This window comes from Alexandromys fortis, unplaced genomic scaffold, assembly GCF_014885135.2.
Source record: "Alexandromys fortis isolate MF-2015 unplaced genomic scaffold, M_Fortis_MF-2015_v1.1 scaffold_15, whole genome shotgun sequence".
Lineage (NCBI taxonomy): Eukaryota > Metazoa > Chordata > Mammalia > Rodentia > Cricetidae > Alexandromys > Alexandromys fortis.
Window position 1 is genome coordinate 9,575,287 of NW_026067911.1, and position 24,456 is coordinate 9,599,742.

Here is a 24,456-nt window from a genome sequence, read left to right on the forward strand (position 1 = left end):
CTTAATTTAAAGTGTTAACATTTCACTAGTGTATCTATTTTTTGTGTATGTGTACATAACACATGCATCTCACAGTGCACACTTGTGAGAGTCGGTTCTTTCCTTGCACCATGTGGGTCTTGGGAATATAGAACTGCAATCATCAGACCTGGTTGCAAGCACATATACCCCTTGTACCATATCACCAACCTGCAGCCAGTTTAAAAGGACTAATTTAAAACAGTTTAGGAGTGTGTGTGTGTGTGTGTGTGTGTGTGTGTGGTGTATGTGTGCGCGTGCGCCACTTTACTGTATGGAGATCAGAGGAGTGCTCTCAGAGTCCTCCTCTCCCCTTGTCTTAAAGGATAAGGGAAACTGAACTTGGGTTGTCAGACCTGAACCAAAGCATCTCTACCCACTGAGCCATCTTGCTAGCCACTGCTTGCTTTTAAATGTTGCCTTTCTGGATCCTATCCTTACCTTGCTTCTCTTATTGATTTACTAACTTAGTTTATACAAATAAGTCCCCAGTGTCTCTGGGACTCTCCAAGTATGTAACCAGTAGCATGTTAAGTTTTGAAGTATGTGCGTTGTGGGTTTTTGGCGTTTTGTTTGTTTGTTTGGTTGGTTGGTTGGTTTTTCAAGACAGGATTTCTCTGTGTAGCTTTGGAACCTATCCCGGAAATCTCTGTATGCCAGGCTGGCCTCGAACTCAGAGATGTGCCTGTCTGCATTCCGACTGCTGGGATGCCACCACCGCCTGGCTGTGCCTTGTATTTTGTAAGGATCTCATGTATTGTATTTACCATTTTGGAAGCATCTCACTTGTTGTATTTACCATGAAAAGGAAAATCTACCCCATCCTGTTTACTGTCTTTTTGTTTTGTTTGGGTGCCTTAGGAAACCCCATGGACTTCTGGCCTGCAGTGTTAGGTGCTGGTCCTTCCTGTGCATCCCACCGCCATGCATCTTCTCATAGCATTTTCCCCATAGGTTCTTCGCACTCATTTATTCTCTTGCTCTCTTGTGTTCTAGTTCCCCTTTTCAGCCTAGAAAATAAATTAATGTACTGCTAAGTTCTTGACATAGTGCTTGCTTTTAGACAAAGCTTTGTACAAAACCCGAGAACATGATTTGGTTTTTTTGTGAGAAGAGGAAAGGAGTGTGTACTGTACTAAACACGAGAAAGCCAGTGCTGCTGCTGATAGCCAAAGGAGACTTAAGTCACTGTAGACATGATTAAGGCTGTCCACAAGAGCCCAGAATAAAGGAGAACAACTGTTTATTTGGGGAACACTCACAGTAATATAACCACCTTGGTCCTTTGCTCTGTCGAGCACACAGAAACTCAGACTTCTAGCAAAGAGAGGGAGCACACTTCCTGTCTGCGCTTGTCAGTCCACATGTAGTACCATGCCGTGATGGGCCAGTACCCAAACAGTTGTGGGGTGAATGAGTTTCCAAAGCATCACATTTTAGTGAACTCACAAACGAGAATAGCACGTTAGCCACTGTAACAAAAACATAGTCCCAAACCGTGAACATGTCAGTGAACTATTTCAGTTATGACTGTTACATGCATTCTTCAGCCACAAAGAAAAAGTTATGATGAGTTGAAGCTAGGAGAAAATTAGCTTTATATCCTATTTCACAGCTCGTTTTTTTGCCTTCCTCATCACCAAATATTGTCCATTCCTACAGCTGTCTCTTATGATGTACATGTATACATTGTAAGTTAGGCCACAGAGGAGGGAGACGTGTACTTTTCCCTGAGTTTGGGTTCCCTCACATAATACTGTGCATTGCCGATTCCAATCGCTCCAGCAGATTTTGTAATTACATATGTGCCAGATTTCATCATTTGCTTCTCTGTTGACACCCATCTAGGCTGGCTCCATTTCTTGCTGTACACAGAGCACCAGTAAACATGGATATGTGGATATCTCTCTGGCCAGATGTACAATTCTCAGGGTATGCGCCCAGAATTGGCAGAACTGGGCAGTTCTCTTTAATGGGGTAGTTCTGGCTTTAACTTTCTGAGGACACTCCAATCTCATTTCCATAACAGCTGTTGATTTGCACTCCCCCCAGCAGTGAACAAGCTCTTTTCTCACATCCTCTTGATTATTTGTTTGTTTGCTTCATGACAATCACTCCAGTATCTCCAAAGTGATCTTAATTTACACGTTCCTGCTGACTACAGATGTAAACATAAACAGCCAAAACCTGATGATTACACTTACTAAATAGGTTTTGGCTGTTTATGTTTCTTCTTTTGAAAACTGCCTGTTTAATCTGTTAGCCCAGATTATTGGCTGGTAGTTTTATTACCTCTGTATTTAATTTCTGAAGTTCTTTGTAAATTGTGGATATCAGCCCTGTCTGGAGTATAACTGGTCGAGATCTCCAATTCTGCGGGCATCCTGTGTTCCCAGATCATGTCTCCTCTGCACAGCTAAAGAAACTGAACAGAGAGGAGGAAATTTTTAAGGTAAAAAGACTTCCTGGTGAGATGGCTGAGTGGCTAAAGTGCTTGTACACCAACCTGACAAACTGAGTTAGACCCCCGGAACCCACACAGAGGTGGGGAGAGAATCAAATCTGTAACATGTCTTCTGGCCCTTGTTTACCATGCACACCTAAACACATCACACACATAATAAATTAATACATAATAATAAAAATATTTTTTCTTTTTAAAACAATCTTATTTTACATGGCAATCCCAGTTCCCTTTCTCTCCTACTCCCACTACCCCCACCTTCTCATCCCACTCCCATCCACTCACTCAGGGAGTGAGGCCTCCCATGGGGAATCAACAAAGCCTGCCATATCACTTGAGACAGGACCAGGGCCCTCCTCCCTGTTTCTAAGCTAAGGAAGGTATTCCCCCATAGGGAATGGACTCCAAAAAGCCAGCTCATGCACTAGGGATAAAAACTGGTTCCACTTCTAGTGGTCCCAAAAACTGCCCAAGCCACACAACTGTCACCCAGATTCAGAGGGCCTAGTTTGGTCATATACAAGTTCCCCAGCAGTCAGCTCAGAGTCAGTGAGCTTCCACTTGCTCAGTCAGCTGTTTCTGTGGGTTTCCCCACCATGGTCTTGACCCCTTTGCTCATTATTGCTCCTCCCTCTCTCCAGCTGGACTCCAGGGCCCAATGTTTTGCTGTGGATTTCTGCATCTGTTTCCATCACTTATTGTTAGGTTCTATGATGACAAGGCAGTCATCAGTCTGATTACAGGGGAAGCACAGTTAAGGCAACCTCTCCACAATTGCTTAGAATTCTTTGTAGATTCCTGGGAATTTCCATAGTTTCAGGTTTCTCGCCAAGCCCGTAATGGCTCCTCTATCACGACAGCTCTTTTCTTTGTTCAACATTCCTGACCCTACTCCTCTTCTCCCACCCACCCTTCCCCCCATGCTCCCAATTTATTTAGGAGATCTTGTCTATTTCCCCTTCTGATACCTTCTTCAATTTCTTCAAACACATGAAGTTCTTGTCATGCAGGTCTTTCACTTGTTTGGTTAGTTACCCTCAAGATATTTTATATTGTTTGTGGCTGTTGTGAAGGGTGATGTTTCTCTGATTTCTTTCTCATTCCATTTATCATCCATTTTTCTGCTACATACAAGAAACACACCTCAACTTCAAAGACAGACATTACCTGAGAGTAAAGGGTTGGGAAAAGATTTTTCCAATCAAATGGACCTAAGAAACAAGCTGATAAAGCTATCCTAATGTCTAACAATTTCAAATTAAAAGTAATCAAAAGAGATAAAGGACATTTCATGTACGTCACAACAAAAATCTATCAAGATCAAGTCTCAATTCTGAACACCTATGCCCTAAATACAAGGGCGCCCTCATTTGTAAAAGAGACATTACTAAAGCTTAAATCACACATCAATCCCCACACACTAATAGTGGAAGACTTCAGCACCCCACTCTCACCACTAGATAGAACTGCCAGACATAAACATAACAGAGAAATAAAGAAACTAACAGCAGTTATGATTTGAATGGGTTTAACAGACATTTATAGAACATACCACCCAAACACAAATGAATATACCTTCTCAGCACCTTATGGAACCTTCTCTAAAATTGATCACATACTTGGTAACAAAGTTAACCTCCACAGATATAAAAATATTGGAGTAACCTCCTGTGTCTTATTGGATCACTAGGGACTAAAGTTAGAATTTAACAATACTACTCTCAGAAAGCCTACAAATTCATGGAAATTGAACAGTGAACTACTGATCCACCCTGGGATAAGGAAGAAATAAAGAAATTAAAGACTCCCTTGAAATCAATGAAAATGAAGGCACAACATATCAAAACCTATGGGATACTATGAAAGTAGTGCTAAGAAGAAAGTTTATAACACTAAGTGCTCACATAAAGAAAACAGAAAGCTCACATTAGTGACTTAACAGCACACCTGAAAGCGTTAGAACAAAAAGAAGCAGACTACCCCAGGAGGAGGAGAAGACAGGAAATAATCAAATTGAGCGCTGAAATCAACAAAATAGAAACAATACAAAGAATCAATGCAACAAAGAGCTGTTTCATCAAAAGGCAGAAAGAGAGCATCCAAATTAACAATATCAAAAATGAAAAGGGGGACATAAAAAATGACACTGAGGAAATTCAGAGAATCATTAGGTCTTACTCAAAAACCTGTACTCCACAAAATTGGAAAATGTAAAAGAAATGGACAATTTTTTAGATAGATACCATATACTAAAATCAAGACCAGGTGAGAAATTTGAATAGGCTTATTAAATGCAAGAAAATAGAAGCTGTCATCAAAAACCTCCCAACCAATAAAAGCCCAGGGCCAGATGGTTTTAGTGTAGAATTCTACTGGAACTTTCAAGAAGAGCCAATACCTATACTCCTCATAGTAGAAACAGAAGGGACATTGCCAAACTCCTTTATGAGGCCACAGTTACCCTGATACCAAAACCACACAAAGACTCAACCAAGAAAGAGAATTACACTCATAAACATGGATGCAAAAATAATAAAATACTGGCAAACTACATCCAAGAACACATCAAAAAAAATCATGATCAAGTCGGTTTCATCCCAGAGATGCAGGGCTGGTTCAACATATAAAAATCTATCAATTTAATCCATCATATAAATAAACTGAAAGAAAAAAACCCATATGATCATTTCATTAGATGCTGAAAAAGCATTTGACAAAATCCAACACCCCTTCATGATAAAGGTCTTGGAGAGATCAGAGATACAAGGAACATATCTAAATATAATAAAAGCAATATACAGCAAGCTGACAGCCAACATCAAATTAAATGGAGAGAAACTCAAAGCGATTTTACTAAAATCAGGCTGTCCACTCTCCATATCTCTTCAACATAGTTCTTGAAGTTTTAGCAATAAAAATAAGACAACAAAAGATCATGGGAATTCAAATTGGAAAGCAAGAAGTCAAACTTTCGTTATTTGCAGATGATATGATAGTATACATAAGTGACCCCTAAAACTGAGAAACTTCTGTAAAGCAAAGGACACAGTCAATAAGACAAAAAGGCAGCCTACTGAATGGGAAAAGATCTTCATCAACCCCACATCAAAGGAGTCATCTCCAAAACAAATAACTAAAATAATTAGATATTAAAATTCTAAATAACCCAATTTAAAAATGGGGTACAGAACTAAACAGAATTCTCAACAGAAGAATCTCAAATGGCCAAAAGATACTTAAGGAAATGTTAAACATCCTTAGCCATCAGGGAAATGCAAATCAAAACAACTCTGAGATACCATCTTACACACCTGTCAGAATGGCTAAGATAAAAAACACCGATGATAGGTTATGCTGGAGAGTATTGGAGTAAGGGGGACACTCATACATTGCTGGTGGGAATGCAAACAACCACTTTGGAAATCAGTATGGAGGTTTCTCAGAAAATTGGGAATCAACCTACCTCTGGATCCAGCAATACCACTCTTGGGCATATCCCCAAAAGATGCTCAATCATACTACAAAAGCATTTGTTCAACTATGTTTATAGCAGCATTATTTGTAATAGCTAGACCCTGGAAACAACCTAGATGCCCCTCAACGGAAGAATGGATAAAGAAAATGTGGCACATTTACACATTAGAGTACTACTCAGCAGTACAAAAAAAATGACATCTTGAATTTTGCATGCAAATGGATGGGATTAGAAAACACTACCCTGAGTGAGATAATGCAGACCAAAAAGATGAATATGGTATGTACTCACTCATAAATAAGAATTTATAAATTTAAGTAATAAGGTGAACCCAAAGAAAACATATAGACCCACCTGGGGGTTGGAGATTTATCCATACTGCATGTACTGACTTTTTGGGATCCTATTCTCTTTGGATGGATACCTTGCTCAGCCTAGTTATAGTAGGGAGGGCCTTGGACCTTCCACAAGGCAATGTGCCTTACCCTCTCTGAGGATTAGATGGGGGTGGAGTGGGGGTATGTAGAAGGAATGGGAGGAGAGAAGGGAATGGGAACTTGGATTGGTATATTTTTAACTAATAAAAAAAAAGAATGCTTTAGTTGGTGAAGATATGTTTTAGACACATTAACATTTCCACTGTTTATAACCTATACTGAAATTTATGTTGTAAAATTGGCAATCTACTCATGCCAGAAATGATTTTGGTTGAAAGCATTAACATTTTTTCTTCTATCTAGAAAACTGTGACAGATTTTTTTATTTTATTTTATTTATTTATTATTATTATTTTTTGAGATGCTTTCTCTGTCTAACAGTTGTAGCTGTCCTGGAACTAGTTCTTGTAGAACAGACTGGCCTCGAACTCACGGAGCTCCTCCTGCCTCTGCCTCCCAAGTTGCTGGGACTAAAGGTGTGCGCCACTACCGTCTGGCTGACAGATGTTTTTAGCACAATGAAAAACACCTTTTAAGTCCATAATTAGAAAACAATAAAGGAAATTTAAAATCTTCACCCTGTAGCTATGATCGCATAGGATTGTGTTTAGCCCTCTGCCAGAGCTACATTAATAGCTTATTAGAATTCCTTTGATTATTGTTGCTGACACTATGAACTTTGAAGTCTTAATATAACTGTAGCATAGTGAGGGGAAGAAATCTGAAACCTTTAATTCTTTTATACATCTCAGATCACTGTCTCCTCCTCACCACTTCAACCTTCCTGTCTTCATGTAAACCGGCCTTAGAGCCCCTTCTATCTAACTGCCCAGGAGATGCGGGTGCCAGACCACTGGGGGCAATCGCTGCAAAGCAAGTTCCTTTAACAAAGGAATGGGAAGAAGTTACACTCAAATCTGTTTTGTGACTTTATCTCTTTTTTGAGTCTGGTAATGAGGTGAACTGTGTCTAGACTTACTATTAGCTCTAGGAGAGTGAGGCCTGTGACCTGAATTTTACAGAGAACCGAGAAGGCAGCTGAAGCCTTGGTTGCTGCTGCTAAATTGACAAAGCTACCTCTAGCCTAGTCATCAAACAGCATCAGATCTCGGAGAAGGATAATTGTACCTGAGTTAGTGATTAAAATGACAGCCACCCCAGGGTCCTTCATAGTCATTGAGGGCAGAGGTCTCAGGGCAACAGAACCTGTCTTTGGCTCACAGGTCTAGGGCTGCGAGGCCCCAGAATATCTAATAGACTTGCTGTGGAGTTGGAACTTGTGGAGGATCAGCCCTCCTTTGTCTAGGCAACTGTGGAGCAATCAGTTCACTAGTGTCCTATTGCCCATGGTCTGCAGAGGGTCTTGGCAGCAGCTGAGGTGAAAGACAGATTTTTCTGAGTGGCCGATTTGAAGTAAGTTCCAGGTGGAGGTTCTTCTGTGCCCATCCATCTTCTTTGGAGGAAATAGGGGTGCTGCCAGGAGCTGGCATGTCTCTCTATCATGTAAAGCTTTTTTTTAAAACGTTTTAAATGCTGTATTCTACAGATCTCTGAGCATTTGAGGACTGTCTGTCTATTAGTTATATCTAAGTAGATAAATGTTGTTTCTAGTTACTTGTTTTAAGCTCCAACCTTGAAAATATGTATGGAGGACTAAGTAAGGCTTATCCCTGCACTTAATTCATCAGTACTTAGCATGACTGCAATTAAAGAATTTGATTATTTATAAGAACGACTGGCTATTTACTTGTGTTAGTTAACAGTCTGCAATAAGTTAGCAGCTTCCAGAAGGCTAGGACTTTACATTACTTTCCTATCAGGTTTAGCTTTGAAAATAATGATTTTTAATTGTAGCTCTACTATTATCAAAATAAAACATTTTTATCATAATGGGCTCAGAAAAGAAACCAAAATAGCCATTCCATGGGTAAAAACAGAAAAAGTTTGTACCAAACTGTTAAGGCTGGCTCCTGGAAAGGCAAGGAAAATTGACAAGGGAAAGATCCCAGGGTGAAGTGAGAACAGGAGAAAGGGGGCTTGTGGGGGGGGGATGGTATAGATGGACGCTGTGAAGTAGTCCCACACTAGCTCAGAATTGAGTATAATCAAGGATTCTTCATTTAGGGGTAGATCATAGTCCTCTGCACGAGTGGGGAACAGGAACTGAATCCAGCAGCCGAGAGAGAGAGACCCTCTGCAGACTATGGGCAACAGGACACTAAGAAATTGCTTGCCTCACAGTTGCCCAGACAGATCCAGGGAGTATCATTTTGAATGGGCACAAGTTGTTCAATACATCATCATGCAAGAATAGCGGCCAAGGGCTCTGAGCCTGAGACAGACACAGTCGCCTGGCACCAGGACTTTGAGAAAAGCCAGAAGGCAAGGAGAGGACTATGCTTGAGAAATGAAGCTTCCCATCCAGGGGAATGGTCAGAGGCAGACACCCAATCGCCAGTCTTGAGTGGAAGGTGAAACTTCCAGTGGATGAGAAACAGATTTGTTGCAGGTGGAACAGGTGGGTATTGTAGTTAAGTGGGTGCCTTTGGCAGGCTCCTCCAAGGCATGCCATTAAACAAACATGCAACAGAGTTGGTGAAAGAGGAAATTAGAGACAGACAACTAGCTTTGCCCGACGGGCACTTTTAAAGTGTGCACATGTCACATAGCTGATAGTGGAAAGGGATCTGGCGACATGTAACTGCCTTTGTGGCAGAGGCAGGCTGTTGCTCCAGAAACTAACATTGGAATTCTTCAATGAAAGAAGTGGAGCCAGAGTGATAAGACCCTATGTTTTTTTTTTCTATTTGACTTTGCTTAATGAAAGGGGGGGAGGTGTAGCTCAACAAGAGAAAGAACAGAGAGAGGGCTTAGAGCAAAGATAAGATAAAGGTTGAAAATAGTGCGCCCCTTCCGTCTCTCAGGTCACTGGCAGAATACTGTAAATGTCCTGGAAAATGCTGGACTAAAGGGTGCTTGGAAGCAGCCGTTTGGATTGATATCTAAGGGTTATTTGGGCCAGATCTTACTGCTAAGGCAGATGAGTTTAGAAGCTCTTGGAGGTATAGTCGAAGACGCAGTTCATACAAGTGAGATAGAAAATATAATATCCAAGGGCCTGTAATTCCTAGTGTCCTAGGAATTCAGAGAGAATAGAAATTGAGGAGCCACAAGCCATGGTGTGCTGAGCCCCAAGAGAGAGAGATGTGGTTACCTGGTACCAGGGTTTGTTCAGGAGGCAAGAAACCATGGTCAAGAGATGAATCCTCAGTCGTGGGGAATGGCCAGAGAAGGGTGGCTCAACAATCATCTCGACGTTGGGCAAATTGGCCCAGCAGTCTGTTAGTTGGAGAAGCGAGCCCGTCACACGTGGACCAACTAGTTTTCAAGGTCTCAGGTGGGCTGGGATAGCTTGCCAAGGTCATGGCACCAATGTTATGATTTAAAGTGCAGCCTCAGAAAGAGTGACAACAGATGCCATCATGCAACAGAGCTCACATGGAAGGTTTTTTTTTATTGGGGGAAGGGATGAGAAAAGAGGGAGGGGAGGCAGAGACTGGCCTCTGAATACAGGAGCATTGGAGAGAGGTGGCAGGCTGAACTTGTCTCTTAGATGTAGGTGTAGCACGTGCACACAGAGATCAATCAAGTAGTCAGGACCCTTAGTAGGCCAGAGTACTGCCTGAGTACTGGCAAGCACATGCTCATTCCTACCAGGTCCCCAAGGGCAGGCAGTGCAGGTGCCTGAATGCTAATAAGTGTGCCATATAGTATACCCTTTGTCCCAACAGCTTTACTGCTCTGGCTCAAGGCCTCTGATTTCTGGTTCACTGGGTCCTCACCAGACCTCCTCTGGAATATCCTGTGGCCTCCCCGTGTCTTGGAGATTTTTCTGATATCATTCTACCAGACCAGTCCCTTCACTCCAGCAGGTCCTATGGCTATAGTAGAGCCACAAACCCCGATATGGCCCTCAGCTGCAGCTCCGACCCACATGGATGCTCAGGCCACTCAGATCTGGAAGTATCCTGGCCCTCAGATATCAACCTGGACTCAGGTGGCTGATCTGATTCTGAGCATCCTTGTGGCACTTGGTGGCAACAGGAGCTGCATACATGTCTGGTCCCTGGCTACTATAGGGCCACAGACCCAGACATGGCCCTCAGAAGCAACCTAGGGCCAAATGACATCACGTCCCTGGATGGCAACACAGACCACCCATGTCTGTATGGCCCCTGCTGTGACACGTCCCCCAGACTCCAAGCAAGCCGCAGGCTCAAGCCCAGATCCAGGACCTCTGTATGGGCGCTAATGACAATCTGTGCCACAGAGTTCAGTGCAGACCCCAGCTGCAGCTGGGCCACAGACCACCTTCTGGATTTTACAAGCTGGATGGCTGTAGTCACATTGAACTTGTTTTCTGTTCCCACAGGTTTGATACAGAGGGACGATAGGCTTGACACTAAAGCTCTTCCACACACAAGGACGTGTTGACTCTTATTGTGACACGGGATTCTCACTGCCTAGTCAAGCTCACCTTGACCTCTTCTGCATGAGCAGTTCACCTGCTTTAGCCCGTTGAGAATCTGAGCTTCAGCTACGGCACCTCTGTGCTGGTGAAGACATTCCTGACTTTGGGTGTGCAGCATGGGGCACTGAACAGGAGGCCTATCCTCTGTCCAGCTGTGCCCCAGTTCCTGTCCCAGGAGACAGAGTGTCCCCTTTGAATCCCTGTTACTTGTTAATCTCCACTTTTTAGTTTTTCTTGATTTATTTTGCTCGCTCTTGTGGTCCTGTAAGTTTCTGGTCTTACTCCTTTCTCTCTGCCGATGGGGTTTGTCTCACTCCTCACCTTGTCCTGTGTTGGAGTGTATGGAGGACTGAGTTTGATGCTGAGATCACCCAGTGCTGAAAATTTCTTTTTAAGCAAAATGAATTTCACCAATTTTAAAAGGATATGCTTTTATTTTCATTCAGTTCCTAATATTTTTATAATTAAAAATGTTTTTTGACCTATCAAATATTTCAGTTTTTTAAAAATATCTTAGTTTGAGTGTTTTCAGATTTTTTTTTTGAGGGAGAAGTTTAAAATGCTGAATGTGGAATATTTTTTCTAATGAAAACATTTAATTCTGTTATTTATTTTCTTCCCAATAATAAAGTATCTGTAGTCCATCAAACATTGATAATTGTGTATTTATTTTCATTTGTAATGATTTCTATAATATTTTAAATTTTTGACTTTCATCTTTATTTGGGAATGTGTTATTTGATTTCCAAGCAATTGGAAATTTTTCTTTTTTATGACAATCTTATTTTGTATTCATTATTTTATTATGAAGAACATATTCTACCTTATTTCAGTGATTTCGTGGCCATGGCAGTCTGTCTTGTGTGCATGCATATGTTTTCCTGGGGTTTAATCCACGCCCCCTCACATGCTATGGGATCACTCCACCATGGAGTTATATGCTATTGTTTAGTGGACTGCTCTACTGTCCACTAATTCATTTTCTGTCTGCTTGTTATATTTATTTCTGAGGATAAGTTGAAATCTCTTCTCATTCTATTAGTGTCTTATAACTAGATAATGTTCATTTTCAACTTTTTAGTTGGTATATTTAGAGTACTTACTTTTCATTCATTTTTTGTTTGTTTGTTTTTGAAACAAGATATCTCAACATAGCCCTGGATATCCTGGAACCCACTATGTAGATGAGGCTGGCCTCAAACTCAAGAGAGATCCTCCTTATACCTTCCAAGTTCTGGGATTAAAGTCATGTGCCAACTGGCCTGGAATACTTACTACTTTTAATGTAATAAATGTGTTGGGATCTAGGGTTATACTTTTTATTTAATATTTAATATTCATATATGCATATAACATGCTTAGATCCAATCCACCCCCTATTCTTTGCCTTCAATTTCTCTCCTCTCCCAATTCCATCTTTCCTCGTGTATACATAAATGCATTCTCTCTCTTAATGATTTTTATTGTTATTACTATTTTACATCCCGACCACAGTTTCCCCTCCCTCTTCTCCACCCAGTCTCTCTCCCCACCTTCTCTCTGCCTCCATCCATTCCTCCATGGATAACAATCAAATATGGTATATCAAGTGCTTGAACTCTCTTTCTGCTTAATATTAGGTTTACATTTTTATTTCTTTGTTTCTATTCCCTGAGTTGTTTTTTTTCCCTTTCTCCTGCATTCTGTTGGTTGTTTCTAATTTTTTGATGTCTTTTAGTTTATTTTGAACTTAGAAATATGTCTACGTGTGTGTTTAATGGTTTTAGTGGTTGTTCTAGGATTTGTGAAACGTAACTTTTCATAGATTTTGGACAATAAATATTTTACTATTGCAATAAAATTGTGTATAAGCTTTCTGTACTGTTCCATTTCCCCCCTCTGTGTGTATGCACACACGTGTGTGTTTGTGTGTGTGTGTGTGTGTGATTGTGTGTATAGCCTCATGCACACATAAGGGAAGGTTTGTCAGAGAACAACTTTTGGGAATGGGTTTTCTTTTCCCCTTGCCTTTGAGACCAAGTATCTCTTGATTCTGCTATCCTATGTACTAGCTGACCCACTGTCTTCTAGGCCCTTCTGTGGTCTCTTCCTCCTCTTGAGAGTGCTGATATCTGAATTTTGTTTTTGTTTTTCCATGGGTTCTAGAGATTGAACTTGTGTTGTCAGGTTTTAACAGCAAATACTTTTACACATTGAGCCATCTCACTGTCTTCCCAACTATTTCTTTTTTAAAAGATTTGTTTCTTTAAAAGAATTGTGTGTGTGTGTGTGTGTGTGTTTTCCCTGTTGTGGGCAAAGAGAGCATCAGATCTTTTGGGAACACCACATAGGTGCTGAGACTTGAACCAGGTCTTCTCAAGAGCAGCAAGTGCCCTTAATTGAGCAGTCTCTCCAGGCCCCTCCCATGTATTTCTTTACACAACAGTTTTCCTCTTTATGTCTTCATACAACTAAAAGTCCATTGGGCTGTATACATTTTTGTTTTGTTTTGTTTTGTTTTGTTTTTCAAGACGGGGTTTCTCTATAGCTTTGGAGCCTGTCCTGGAACTAGTTCTTGTTGACCAGGCTGTCCTTGAACTCACAGAGATCCGAAAGTGTGCACCACCACTGCCAGTCCATATGCATGTCTTACTTTTTAACTATTAAACATGTTTTTAAGAACTTAAAACCGAGCACAGACCATTATTTCAGTCCACACATTACTCTTGTTCTCCCTCCATTTTTGGTGGTCTATGTCTCCTTCTGCTATCATGCCTTATTTATTACTAAAGTCCATTCTTTAGCAATTTATTCCATTCTGTATAAGTTTAGTGTATTTGGCGATTTCTCTTAATTCTCCCTTATCTGCTAACTCTTCCTTCTGTTTCACTGATGTAGAATTCTGGGTTGGCAGTTCTTTCTTTAAATCATTGTGCTACCTCTTTCTGGCTTCCATCATCTGGGATACGGAAATTTAGTTCAGAACAGACATTATTCTTTCTAGCTTTCCTTATCTTTCAAGGCAGCAGCTGCCTCTGAAACCCAGGCTATCCTTAGGGCGGTCCTTATGTCTCAGCCTCTTCAGTGGTGGGATGACAGGTGTGTACGACCAGTCACATCCAGTGAGAGTGTCACTGTCACCAGTCTGGCTTCTTAGGAACAACCCGAGTGCTGCGAGTGTGTTTGTGTTGTTTCGCCTTTGTTACAGTAGCTGTGCTTTACACTACAAGCGCCCCACCGCTAAGGCTACATCCTGGAGGGAATTCTGTTCCACCAGACAATGGCTCTGTTGCTGCCACGAAAGGTAGTTCTAGCTAAACTTGTATGGAGAGTCAAAGGTTGTGCTTAAAAACCTGTGAGAGTTGGACTAGCAACTGACTAACTTTCCCTTGCTGGCATTCCGGAAGCTACTCCCTCTCACCCTGTCCCAACTGAAAAATCCCATGCTAAACTCCTCCCTGGTATTCCTGTCAACCAGTTGCTAACCCCGCCTCTCTGAGTCCAAGTTAACTTTATTTAATTAATACAAATGCAACACATCTTTACAAATTAGCTCTTTTAACTTAACCTGTTTCTCTTGACCTTTGTCTCAGAGCATATTAACCTTTCTTACTTCTGTATATCTTACTTTCACTGTTTCTCTGTGGCTGGCTGGCTGGCATCTGCCTGGCTTCTTGCTCCAGGTATGTCTCTCATTCTCTCCTCTTGTTTTTGTTAAATCTTCCTTTTGAGCCCAGACTTCTCCTGTTTTATTCTCTCTGCCTAGCTGTTGTCTGTTCAGCTATTTATTAGACCAATCAGGAGCCTTAGGCAGGCAAGGGGAAACATGTGCAACACATCTTTGCATAATTGGACAATTGCAGGATAAACAAATGTAGCCCATCTTTGCCTGGCAGAACACATATCCTACAACATCTTCCACTGTTTTCCTCTGTTGAGGTGGACAGTTTCTGTTCAATGTGACTGCCTTTTTAAATAATTTATCACCCATTTAAAGACATTAAGTATAATTGTCATAGTTTTCCTTTTGTTGTTCTTACACTTTTTTTTTTTTGACCCAGGCCTGGAACTTGCTATGTCAACCATTCTACAGAGATTTGCCTGCTTCTGTCTCCCAAGTGCTGGCCATTGAATTCTTTTTACATAATTGTAATTATATAATTTTAATAAATTTTGTGAGACTTCCATTACTTTAAGCTAAAAAATTAAATTAACCTGGGTGATAGGCATCTGTCATTCCAGCCCTCAGGAGGCTAATGCAGGATGGTCTCAGTTTTAGACTAGCGTGGGCTGCAAAATAAGACCCTGTCTCAAAAAAAAAAAAAAAAAACCCAAAAAACAAAAAACTAAAATTTTAGCAGTTTTTTCCTATTCCTTTCTTTGCAGACTCCAATTTTGTGTGAATTAGGTTGACTTGAGCCAGCTGTTCTATCACTGATACTCTGCACCCAGCTCCCAGTCACCCTCCCCTTTATCATCCTAGTCTTGACACACTCCAGTCCTTCTTCCCTCCCTCCCTCCCTCCCTCCCTCCCTCCCTCCCTCCCTCCCTCCCTTCCTTCCGTTTTGTTTTTCTATAGAGTTTTTCTGTGTAAAAACAGCCCTGGCTGTCCTAGAACTAGCACTTGTAGACCAGGCTGGCCTCAAACTCACAGAGATCCACCTGGCTCTGCCTCCCAAGTGCTGGGATTAAAGGTGTGTGCCACCACTGCCCAGCCGCCAGTCCTTCTTTAGAGCATTACTTGATATTTTTAATCTCAGCGGTTGTGGTTTTCTATTCTAAAAGTTTGACTGGATCCTCATGCCACCCTGTATTTTATTGAATAAATACAGTATAGTCATAACTTTTTTTTCTGTTTTGTTTTTTTTTTTTTTTTTTTTTTTTTTTTTGCTTTCTTTTTCTGTAGCTTTGGAGCCTGTTCTAGAACTAGTTCTGTAGACCAAGCTGACCTCAAACTCACAGAGATCTTCCTGCCTCTGCCTCCTGAGTGCTAGGATTAAAGGCATGCACCACAACTGGGCAAATTTTTTGTTGCTATTTAAGTAAAATCCATCCTAGGTCTCTGGGGTACCTTGCTACTGAGTCCCAGCCCTCATGGGACTCAGGCATTCAAACATTAGGCAGAGCTGTGTAACCTTGCGGAAGAGGGGGAGGAAGGATTGCAGGACCCAGTGGTGTCAAGGGCACCACAAGATAACCCACAGCACCAACTAACCTGGACACTCATAGGGGCTTACAGAGACTGAACCCACAACCAGACAGCCTGGAAGGGACTGACGTAGGCACTCTGCACATATGTTACAATGGTGTAACTTGGTCCTCTTGTGGGACGCATAACAGTGAAGGCAGGGCCTTTCTCTGACTCTGTTGTTTGTTTTTGTGACCCTTCCCTCCTACTGGGTTGTCTCGTCCAGACTTAATAGGAAGGGAGGTGCCTATTATTATTATTATTATTATTATTATTTGGTTTTTCAAGACAGGGTTTCTCTGTGGCTTTGGAGCCTGTCCTGGAACTAGCTCTGTAGACCAGGCTGGTCTCGAACTCACAGAGATCCGCCTGCCTCTGCCTCTCGAGTGCTGGGATTAAAGGCGTGCGCCACCATCGCCCGGCAAGGTGCCTATTCTTATTGCAACTTGATATACAATGGCTGGTTGATATCCAAGGTGATGCCCACCTGAATCTGAAGAGAAACAGTGGAGGATTGGATGAGGGAAGAGAGGATGGGGGTGGCGGGTGGTGGTGGTGGAAGATATGGGACTTTTGTTGGGATGTAAGAAGAAAACAAGCCCAGTGTGACTGGCTGTTCTAGTTCAGTTTGTGGTCAGTATATTCTGACCTATGGTAGTTGGTCATAACTTTCCATTATTAGGACTAAGGACTAGTCTCATGACACAGAGGCAAAGTTGAGCTGTCTTAACAGAGGTCTCCTGACCGAAAGCCAAAAGTATTTACACTCTGGCATTTGCTGAACTTGGCTTTAGTGACACCTTTATTGATTTTAAAACAAACTGACAAAGAGAAAACCTTTGAAGTCTCTGTCTCCTGTGAATATGGTGTTGCTGTTGTACAAGACAGCTCCTGTGGGCAACAGCAAACAGTGTGGGACGGGAATGCACTGAGCTGTACTTCGATTTGGTGGGGGTGAATTTTGGAAATTCTCACCTTGTGGAAGAGTAGGCTCAGCGGCCCTTAGATTTAGCAAGCATTCTGTTATTCACTGGGAAACTAGTTAAAATGGGGCTCCACATCAAACTCCTGGTCCAGTGAGTTATGGGCCAAATCCAGATGCACATGGCTGACAAATTCCCATCTCAGGGTGTTGTTTAGGACCACGTTTTGCTAGCCACTGTTTAGCTTACGAGATACTCCTTCATGAGCTTTTAGCAAAATCCGGATGGATGGTAGATGGCTTGTAATGTGGTGTTCTGAAGAGCAGGTGGCCTGATTTGTTTTTATAGCTCTTTTGAAGTATAATTTACATATCACTAAAATTCAATTGCTTTGGGCTGGAGAGATGGCTCCGTGGTTAAGAGCACTGGCTGCTCTTCCAGAAGTCCTGGGTTCTATTCCCAGCAATAACATGGTGGCTCACAACCATCTAGAGTAGGATCTGATGCCGTCTTCTGACATAAAGTTTTACATGCAGATAGAGCATTCATCATATACCTAAAATAAATAAATCTTTTAAAAAACGTATCTACTTGAAGGCATTTGAATTTCAGTAAATGCTGTGTCGCACATCAGCAACGCCTCCGTGCACAACAGTGCCACTGTGTTGAGAACCCGCTTCCTGCTGATCTGTTCTGCCAGGCTAGCACTCACTGAAGCATTATCATGTGTTTGTTCTCTTTTATTTATGCATATTTTAAATGATTTCTTTATCTGTATGTGTGTTTGATCTGCATGTATGTCTATGTACCATATATGTGCTTGCTGCCCATGGAGGCCAGAACAGGGTGACCGATCTGGGACTGGAGCTACAGGTAGTTGCAAACTGTCACGTGGACACTAGGAATTGAACCTGGGTCCTCTAGAAGTAGCCAGTGCTCTTAACTACTGAGCCATCCCTCCAATCCTTATATATGCAAATTTTTAATGGTATTTTAATGCCTGCCATAAATATTTCATTTAAAATGAACTAGTGATAATTTTATATCATTATAAATAATGGCCTGCACAAATTTAAAATAAAAACATAGATCTTAGTCTTCATTAAATTGCTATATCTATTCTTATTGGCATATCAAATTGATATTAATTGAGAATCAAGTTGATAAATGAAAAAAGACTTTATCTCTGAATATTCAGATCTTTGAAATATTCAGATACAGATGAAATGGAGGAGAGAGCCTGTGGGGTTCCATGTGCCAGTCTGACCTGATGTCAATCAGTGTTGGTGGTTTGGCTCTCTTTCTTTATCTTGGCTAGCCTTCACCGTCTGTTTCTGGTACCTCATACTCTCCTAGTCGCATTGTGCTGGAATACTTCATACGTTGCAGAATGATAATAAAACTAAATTTTTGTAGGAAAGTAAATGACAAACCCTTGCTCTGGTTCAGTTTGTCAGTTTTCAGAATATTGAGTTGGAATCCCAGCCACCTTTGGGTATACCTGAGCCTTACCATTTCATTGTGGACCTGTGGGACTCGCGTCCTGCTTCCTTAGAGCCTGCCGCAGCCATGGCTTAGCTGCTACATTGCTGATGGATGGTGGGATTCCTAGTTTGTCCCTGTCCTTTGAACTTGGTTGTTATCATTTAATTTGTTCACATTCCCTTTGTATATGTGTTTCTAATAATTTAGTGGTGTTGGGTTCGAGGCTCAGGATTCCCAAGGCTTATGTTGTGCATCCACTTGAGTCATCACTTCCTCGGGCAGACCCAGCTGATGGGTGGGACTCTCTCAGAGGTCATAAACAGCCCTAGGGAGCTTATTTGTTGCAGGATGTTGTTGATCCTAAAGATTTGGCATTTCTTTCACCTCGGTGCTTGATTTGACATTGTTCTATAAGCTCATTCTTATGTTCATGATTGTGTGATATTCTGGCAGAAGTAAAACAGCGCAAACACAACTGAATTACGTTTACCGTTCCTTCTCCCTGGCACTCAGTGAGTCTGTTTCCAGGGGTCTCCTGAGATGACAGATAGGAGTATACATCAGTGGGCTAACCTGAAGCTGTGGCTCAGCTTTCTAATGCTATGACAAAATATTTGAGAAACTTATAAGAAGGAGCACTTCATTTTGGCGTAGAGTTTCAGAAATTCAGTCCATGGTCACTTGGCCCTGTTGCCTTTGGACCTGTGGTGGGAGTTTGGGAGCAAAGGGCCTTTCCACCTCAAGGGGCACGGGAGGCCCAGAAAGGGAAGGGACAGCGGCACGCCTCTGTGGGACGCGACTCTCCAGGAAGCTCTACGTCCGTGGTAGTTTTCACCAGTGTCCATCTGAGTACCACGCCATTTACGCCTGGACTTCTGGGAGATATTCCAGATCCAAGCTGTAACAGGGCAACAGCTGGATAAAGTGCAGGGGGACACAGAAAGTATCTACTCTGCTGGCAAGGGGCGCCCAAGCAGTGTCTCACACACCCAGATCTGTGCTGGGCACTGAAAGAAACAGAGCCAGCTGGCTGTACACAAGATGGAGAACAGGACTTTCAGAGAGAAGGGAGAACTATGCATCAAGCAAGCAGGACAGCTGTGTGGGAAACCCTAATTGAAGCAGAGAATGGGAATAGATGGAGCAAATCAGGGAAGATGGGGTCTGAGTGGAGGCGGGTCTCATGGCTCTTCAGAACAACTGGTGAACATGAGAGAAATCTTAGGAATAGTGGCATGAAGGTAAATTCAGTTTTGACTCGACAAACTTGCAGAGTATATGCAGATAGTAAGTGCTTGACAGTATTTGTGGGCTAAAAGAAGAAACGGGTGTGGATCACAAGAAACACAGAGATAGAGAGAGTCTGCATGTTGGCCACTGGCACTCAATCCATCTTTTTGCTCACTTGTCTTGCCATAAATCACCAAGGCAAATAGTGCGATAGAAAAATAGCCAAAGGATAGCCAGTGATAGCTCACTCACGGAAGGGGAATTCTGATGTTAGGTCTGTGCTGATACCCTCAAGGTCACTACACCTACCGGGAAATGCAAATAACATTCCGATCCTGTGGTGGGAAAGTGCTTGTCTGAAGAAAAACTGGCTTTGACTTGGGGGTGAGACTGGCAAAAATCTGCAGTGCTGCTTGCTGGTGAGTGTCAGCTGGTGAGCCACTGTAGACAGTGAGGTGGTCAGCCTGGGGACAGTCCCAAGACCTGCTTTCCGTTCATATAAACCCTGGAGAAACAGACATGCTCACCTTAGAAGATGAAACAAAGTATAATGTCCTATAGACAAAGTCAATTGGGAAAATAATACTATTGTGTATGTGTGTGTGTATAATATATATATGTATATGTATATATATATAGAAAGAGAGAGAGAGAGAGAGAGAGAGAGAGAGAGAGAGAGAGAGAGAGAGAGNAGAGAGAGAGAGAGAGAGAGAGAGAGAGAGAGAGAGAGAGCTTAGTTATCTCGGGGGTGGGGGTAAGCAAGAAGGAAATTGAAGTCTACATGACGATAGGGATTGAGCCTTCCTTTAAATTGTGTTATTTATGTGTTTGTGCATGTGTGTGGGTGCACACCCCCACAGCATGCATACAGAGAGGACAGCTTGCGGTTCTCTGTCCTCTCCTGGACCGTATGCGCTGTGCAGCAGAACTCAGGTCATCAGCCTTGGTAGAAGGCCAACCATCTCACCTGCTCGCTGCGTTGTAAAACCAGATAACAATTACGAAGTATTTTTTTTTTATTCTTTTTAAGAGATTTGAAATGCTTTGATGAAAAATCTCTTGTGCCTAGACAATTGCAGATTTGTCTTTGCTGCCAAAGTAAAATCTTCTTTTTAGCATCTAAATAATTTCAAGAGCTACTTTGCAGATTTGACTGACAAATGAGCTTAGAAGCTGTTTGATCTTGCAGAAATGGCTTCAGCCGCAGAGACTGATGCAATGCCCTCTGTAGTTCCTGCATCTCCCAGGACTCATCCTGCATGGACTTCCAAAGCACATTAAAGGCCTCGGCTGCAAGGTCCCAACAGAACACCAAGATTTATCCTGTTGCCAAAGTACAAAGAGCCATCGATGGAAAGGTACAAACAACCAGAAATATGAGGCCTGCTTTGCGTGCCTCCAGCAGTGCGAGGGGAGGCATCTCCAAACTGCAGCAAGTCCCTTGAAAATGCTCCTTACCATAGTGATCTTTTCTCAGACTGAGCAGGACCTCCTCATACAGGCTCACGTGATAAAAGTCAGAACATAGTGAATTACTCTGTGTTGATTTCCTTTAGCCGTGTACCCCTCCTGAGTCAGGGTCCTCCTTGTTAAGCTTTGTAACTTGTGTGCAAGATGATTGGGGTTTGTGACTTCATGTGATTTCACAGTGTGCCACCTGCAGTGTGAATGTGTGAGCTGGTCGACAGCAGAGGCTTTTCATTTCCTTGTGAAGTTCATACTACCAAAAGAGATTGCCATGTTTGACTTCCTTCCCTTTAGAGTCCATGAAAGAGGAAGACGAGCCACAGCACCAACCCCCCTCTAGAGTGTCACGTTGGGTGGGTGATGGATTCCCGGAACCATGGGCCACGACCACCCTCTGTCAGGTACCTGATTGTCACACACTGTCTTGTGCTCTCATTTCAAGTACCTGGAGAAGGGTACCAAGTTGCTGTTTGGAAGGATTTGAAAATTAACATGTAGAGAATTCTACAACCGGGCAACCATGGAGGGTGGGAGGAGCAGCGCTCTTTAGGGAGCACTTGGAGGAGAGACTTCAAGATGGTTCTGGGGGGGGGGGCGTGCAGAGAGAAGACCCGGGCACAGCCTGTTTTCCATTTCAGTTCTTCCCCCCAAGTGGTGTGAGTGTTGGGAAGTTTCCTTAGAAGGAGCCTAGATTCTTCATAATAGTCAGTAGTTTCATGAAAGGTGCTAAGAGAATTTTTGTGTTAAATGGTCTACTCAAACTGTATTTAAAAATATAGAAACAGATATTTTGAATTTTGTTTTCCTCTTGAAAAGAAACAGACAATCTATTAGCAGGATGTATTTTCTTCTTTTTAGTTTTAACTTTAAAAAGACCATTATTTGCCAGGCCGTGGTGGCGCACGCCTTTAATCCCAGCCCTTGGGAGGCAGAGGCAGGCAGATCTCTGAGAGTTCGAGGCCAGCCTGGTCTATGAAGCAAGTTCTAGGGCAGCCACAGCTATTAAACAGAGAAAACCTGTCTCAAAACAACAACAACAACAACAAAGACCGCTATTTACCGCAACGACAGGTGCAACTATAAGCCATTACCGTATTACCATGTAACCGTATTACCGTGTTACCGTGCTGTTTATTTTGACCCCACCCATGGGCCCCTGAGATGGCTCCCAGGCAAACGTGCCTGCTGCTAAGTCTGACAATCCAAGGTTAGCCCCCCAGAACGCAGCCAGTTCCTCTTTATCTGTCCTCTAGTATCGTGTGTGTAGATGCACCTGGACACACAGTGAATATAAGAAATTAAAGCCTGTTTCATGTTTATAGTAGAGTTTCAGAATTACTGTCTGATCATTTCCTTCACATTAAATTCTGCTCAGACATTTGACAGGCCCCAGGAGTGATTAACTTTCTCAAACAAGTACTAGGGATTTCATCTTCAATCCGGTCTTGAAGCCTACGTTTCTGAATACCTATGTAGAATGCTTTTAACACGGCTCTCCTTAAATACATTGTCCTTACCAGATGGAGTGTGTGCGTGTTGTTCAGCACACTGCTTTTGAAGGACTGTAATCCATGAGTGGGTTGTTTTTGTTTGTTTTGGTTTGGTGTGGGTTGCTTTGCTTTACTGTGGCTAGAGATCAGTAGGGAAAGGGCAGTTTCAGTGGAATGTGGTTTCTGTATCTGGTGCGGGTGAGAAGGAAACATGGGACAACAAACTCACTTAGGAGCTATTAGAGGGGTGTGTGCAGGCCTGGGAAGTCCAGCTTTTAAAAGCTGCCACACCGCAGGTGGGTTCACGTGGAGGGGGCTTTAACATCCCTGGAGCCTTTAGGCCCTTCTGCCTGAGGGCTTATCCGCCCATGCACGGCCCTAGAACCCAGAAGTGTCAGCCTTATTGTGGCTGAAATCATAACAAAGTTTCTCCGTGTAGATCTGGCTGTGCTGAAATTCATTTTGTAAGCCAGGTGGCCTGGGATTCACATAGATTTGCCTGCCTCTGCCTTTGAGTTTTGGGATTATAGGTATGTGCCTCCAGGTGAATGAGTTTCTTTTTCTTTTTCTTTTTTTTTTTTTTTTTTAAGTTTTTCGAGACAGGGTTTCTCTGTAGCTTTGGAGCCTGTCCTGGCACTAGCTCTTGTAGACCAGGTTGTTCTCAAACTCACAGATGTCACAAGCCATTTCCCCCCCTAAAAATCATTACAGGAACTCCCTGGGGAGTCTGCAGGGAACCTCACACCCATAATTATGTTCTATTGAGAGAACCTGCCGCACACCCAATTAACTTATCTGTTAGCGGAATGCGCCTCACATTCCATTTATCCAGGGAACCAGGTGTGGCAACTTGTGACTTCCTGGCCTACCTGTCCAAATGTAACCTGGCCTACGTGACCTGGAACACGCGGCGAGATCCCGTGCCCTGCCCACCAAGTCCTCATGCAGGGCCTATATAAGCAGCAACCATGATCCTAATAAACGGAGGCTTTGACAAATCTGCTTGGCTTCCTTCTTCTGTCCTAGCTCATTCCCTTCCAGGTAGCGCCCCTCCCAGACCCTGGAATAACTAATTGCAGGGTGGGTTACAAACCCCTAGACTGAGTAACCCACCCAACGCAATCGACACACAGAGATCTGCCTACCTCTGCCTCCCGAGTGCTGGGATTAAAGGCTTGCGCCACCACCACCCAGCCAGATCTTCAGTCTTTAATGACAATCATTTTAAAGTCCATTTCGTGGTGGTGCCAACTGTGACCCTGAGCTTGGCTCTGGCTCTCGCTATTGCATTACCATTAGGTAATTTTGACCGAACACAAGATGGTTACTGCTGACTTCTGTTTGTTTTTGCTTTTGGTATCCATCTTACAATGTTTCTAACTATGTAAACTCAATTTTCTTTGCTGAATTTTTTTTTTAAGGCAAGGTCTTACGTAACTCAGGCTGGCCTCAAATTCAACACATAGCTGAGAGTAACTAGCCCTGAGCTTCTGACTTTATGCCTCTACTTCCTGTGTTCTGGGATTGCAGGTGTGTGCTAGGGACTGACCCCAGGGCCCTGTGCACTCACGCTAGGCAAGCGCAGTCAACTGAGTCCCAGTCCCGGCCCCTTTCACCTTTCTATTTGCTCTTCCCTGCCCCCCTTGCTGAAGTGGAGGGTGCATATAATCAAAATACATTGTATGGACTTCTCAAAGTGTTGATGAAAACATATGTTTTATCACTAAAAAAACCAAGCTAATCCCAAAGATAAAAAGAAATAAGAGAGT

The 24,456-nt window shown here is 42.6% G+C and overlaps 1 protein-coding gene across 2 annotated transcripts in view; it reads left to right on the forward strand.

Annotated features, from left to right (window-relative positions):
- Larp1b (La ribonucleoprotein 1B) overlaps positions 1–20,976 on the forward strand; it is a 74,287-nt gene extending 53,311 nt beyond the window's left edge. Inside the window, exon 12 of one of the 2 annotated variants that reach the window (XM_050138272.1) lies at positions 20,920–20,976. In XM_050138272.1, the coding sequence (XP_049994229.1) occupies positions 20,920–20,961 (42 nt within the window). In that variant the 3' untranslated portion in view covers positions 20,962–20,976. Of the gene's footprint in view, positions 1–10,826; positions 10,848–20,919 lie in introns of those variants that run through there. The other variant, XM_050138273.1, reaches the window with a different exon arrangement.
- Positions 20,977–24,456: the final 3,480 nt, after the last annotated feature.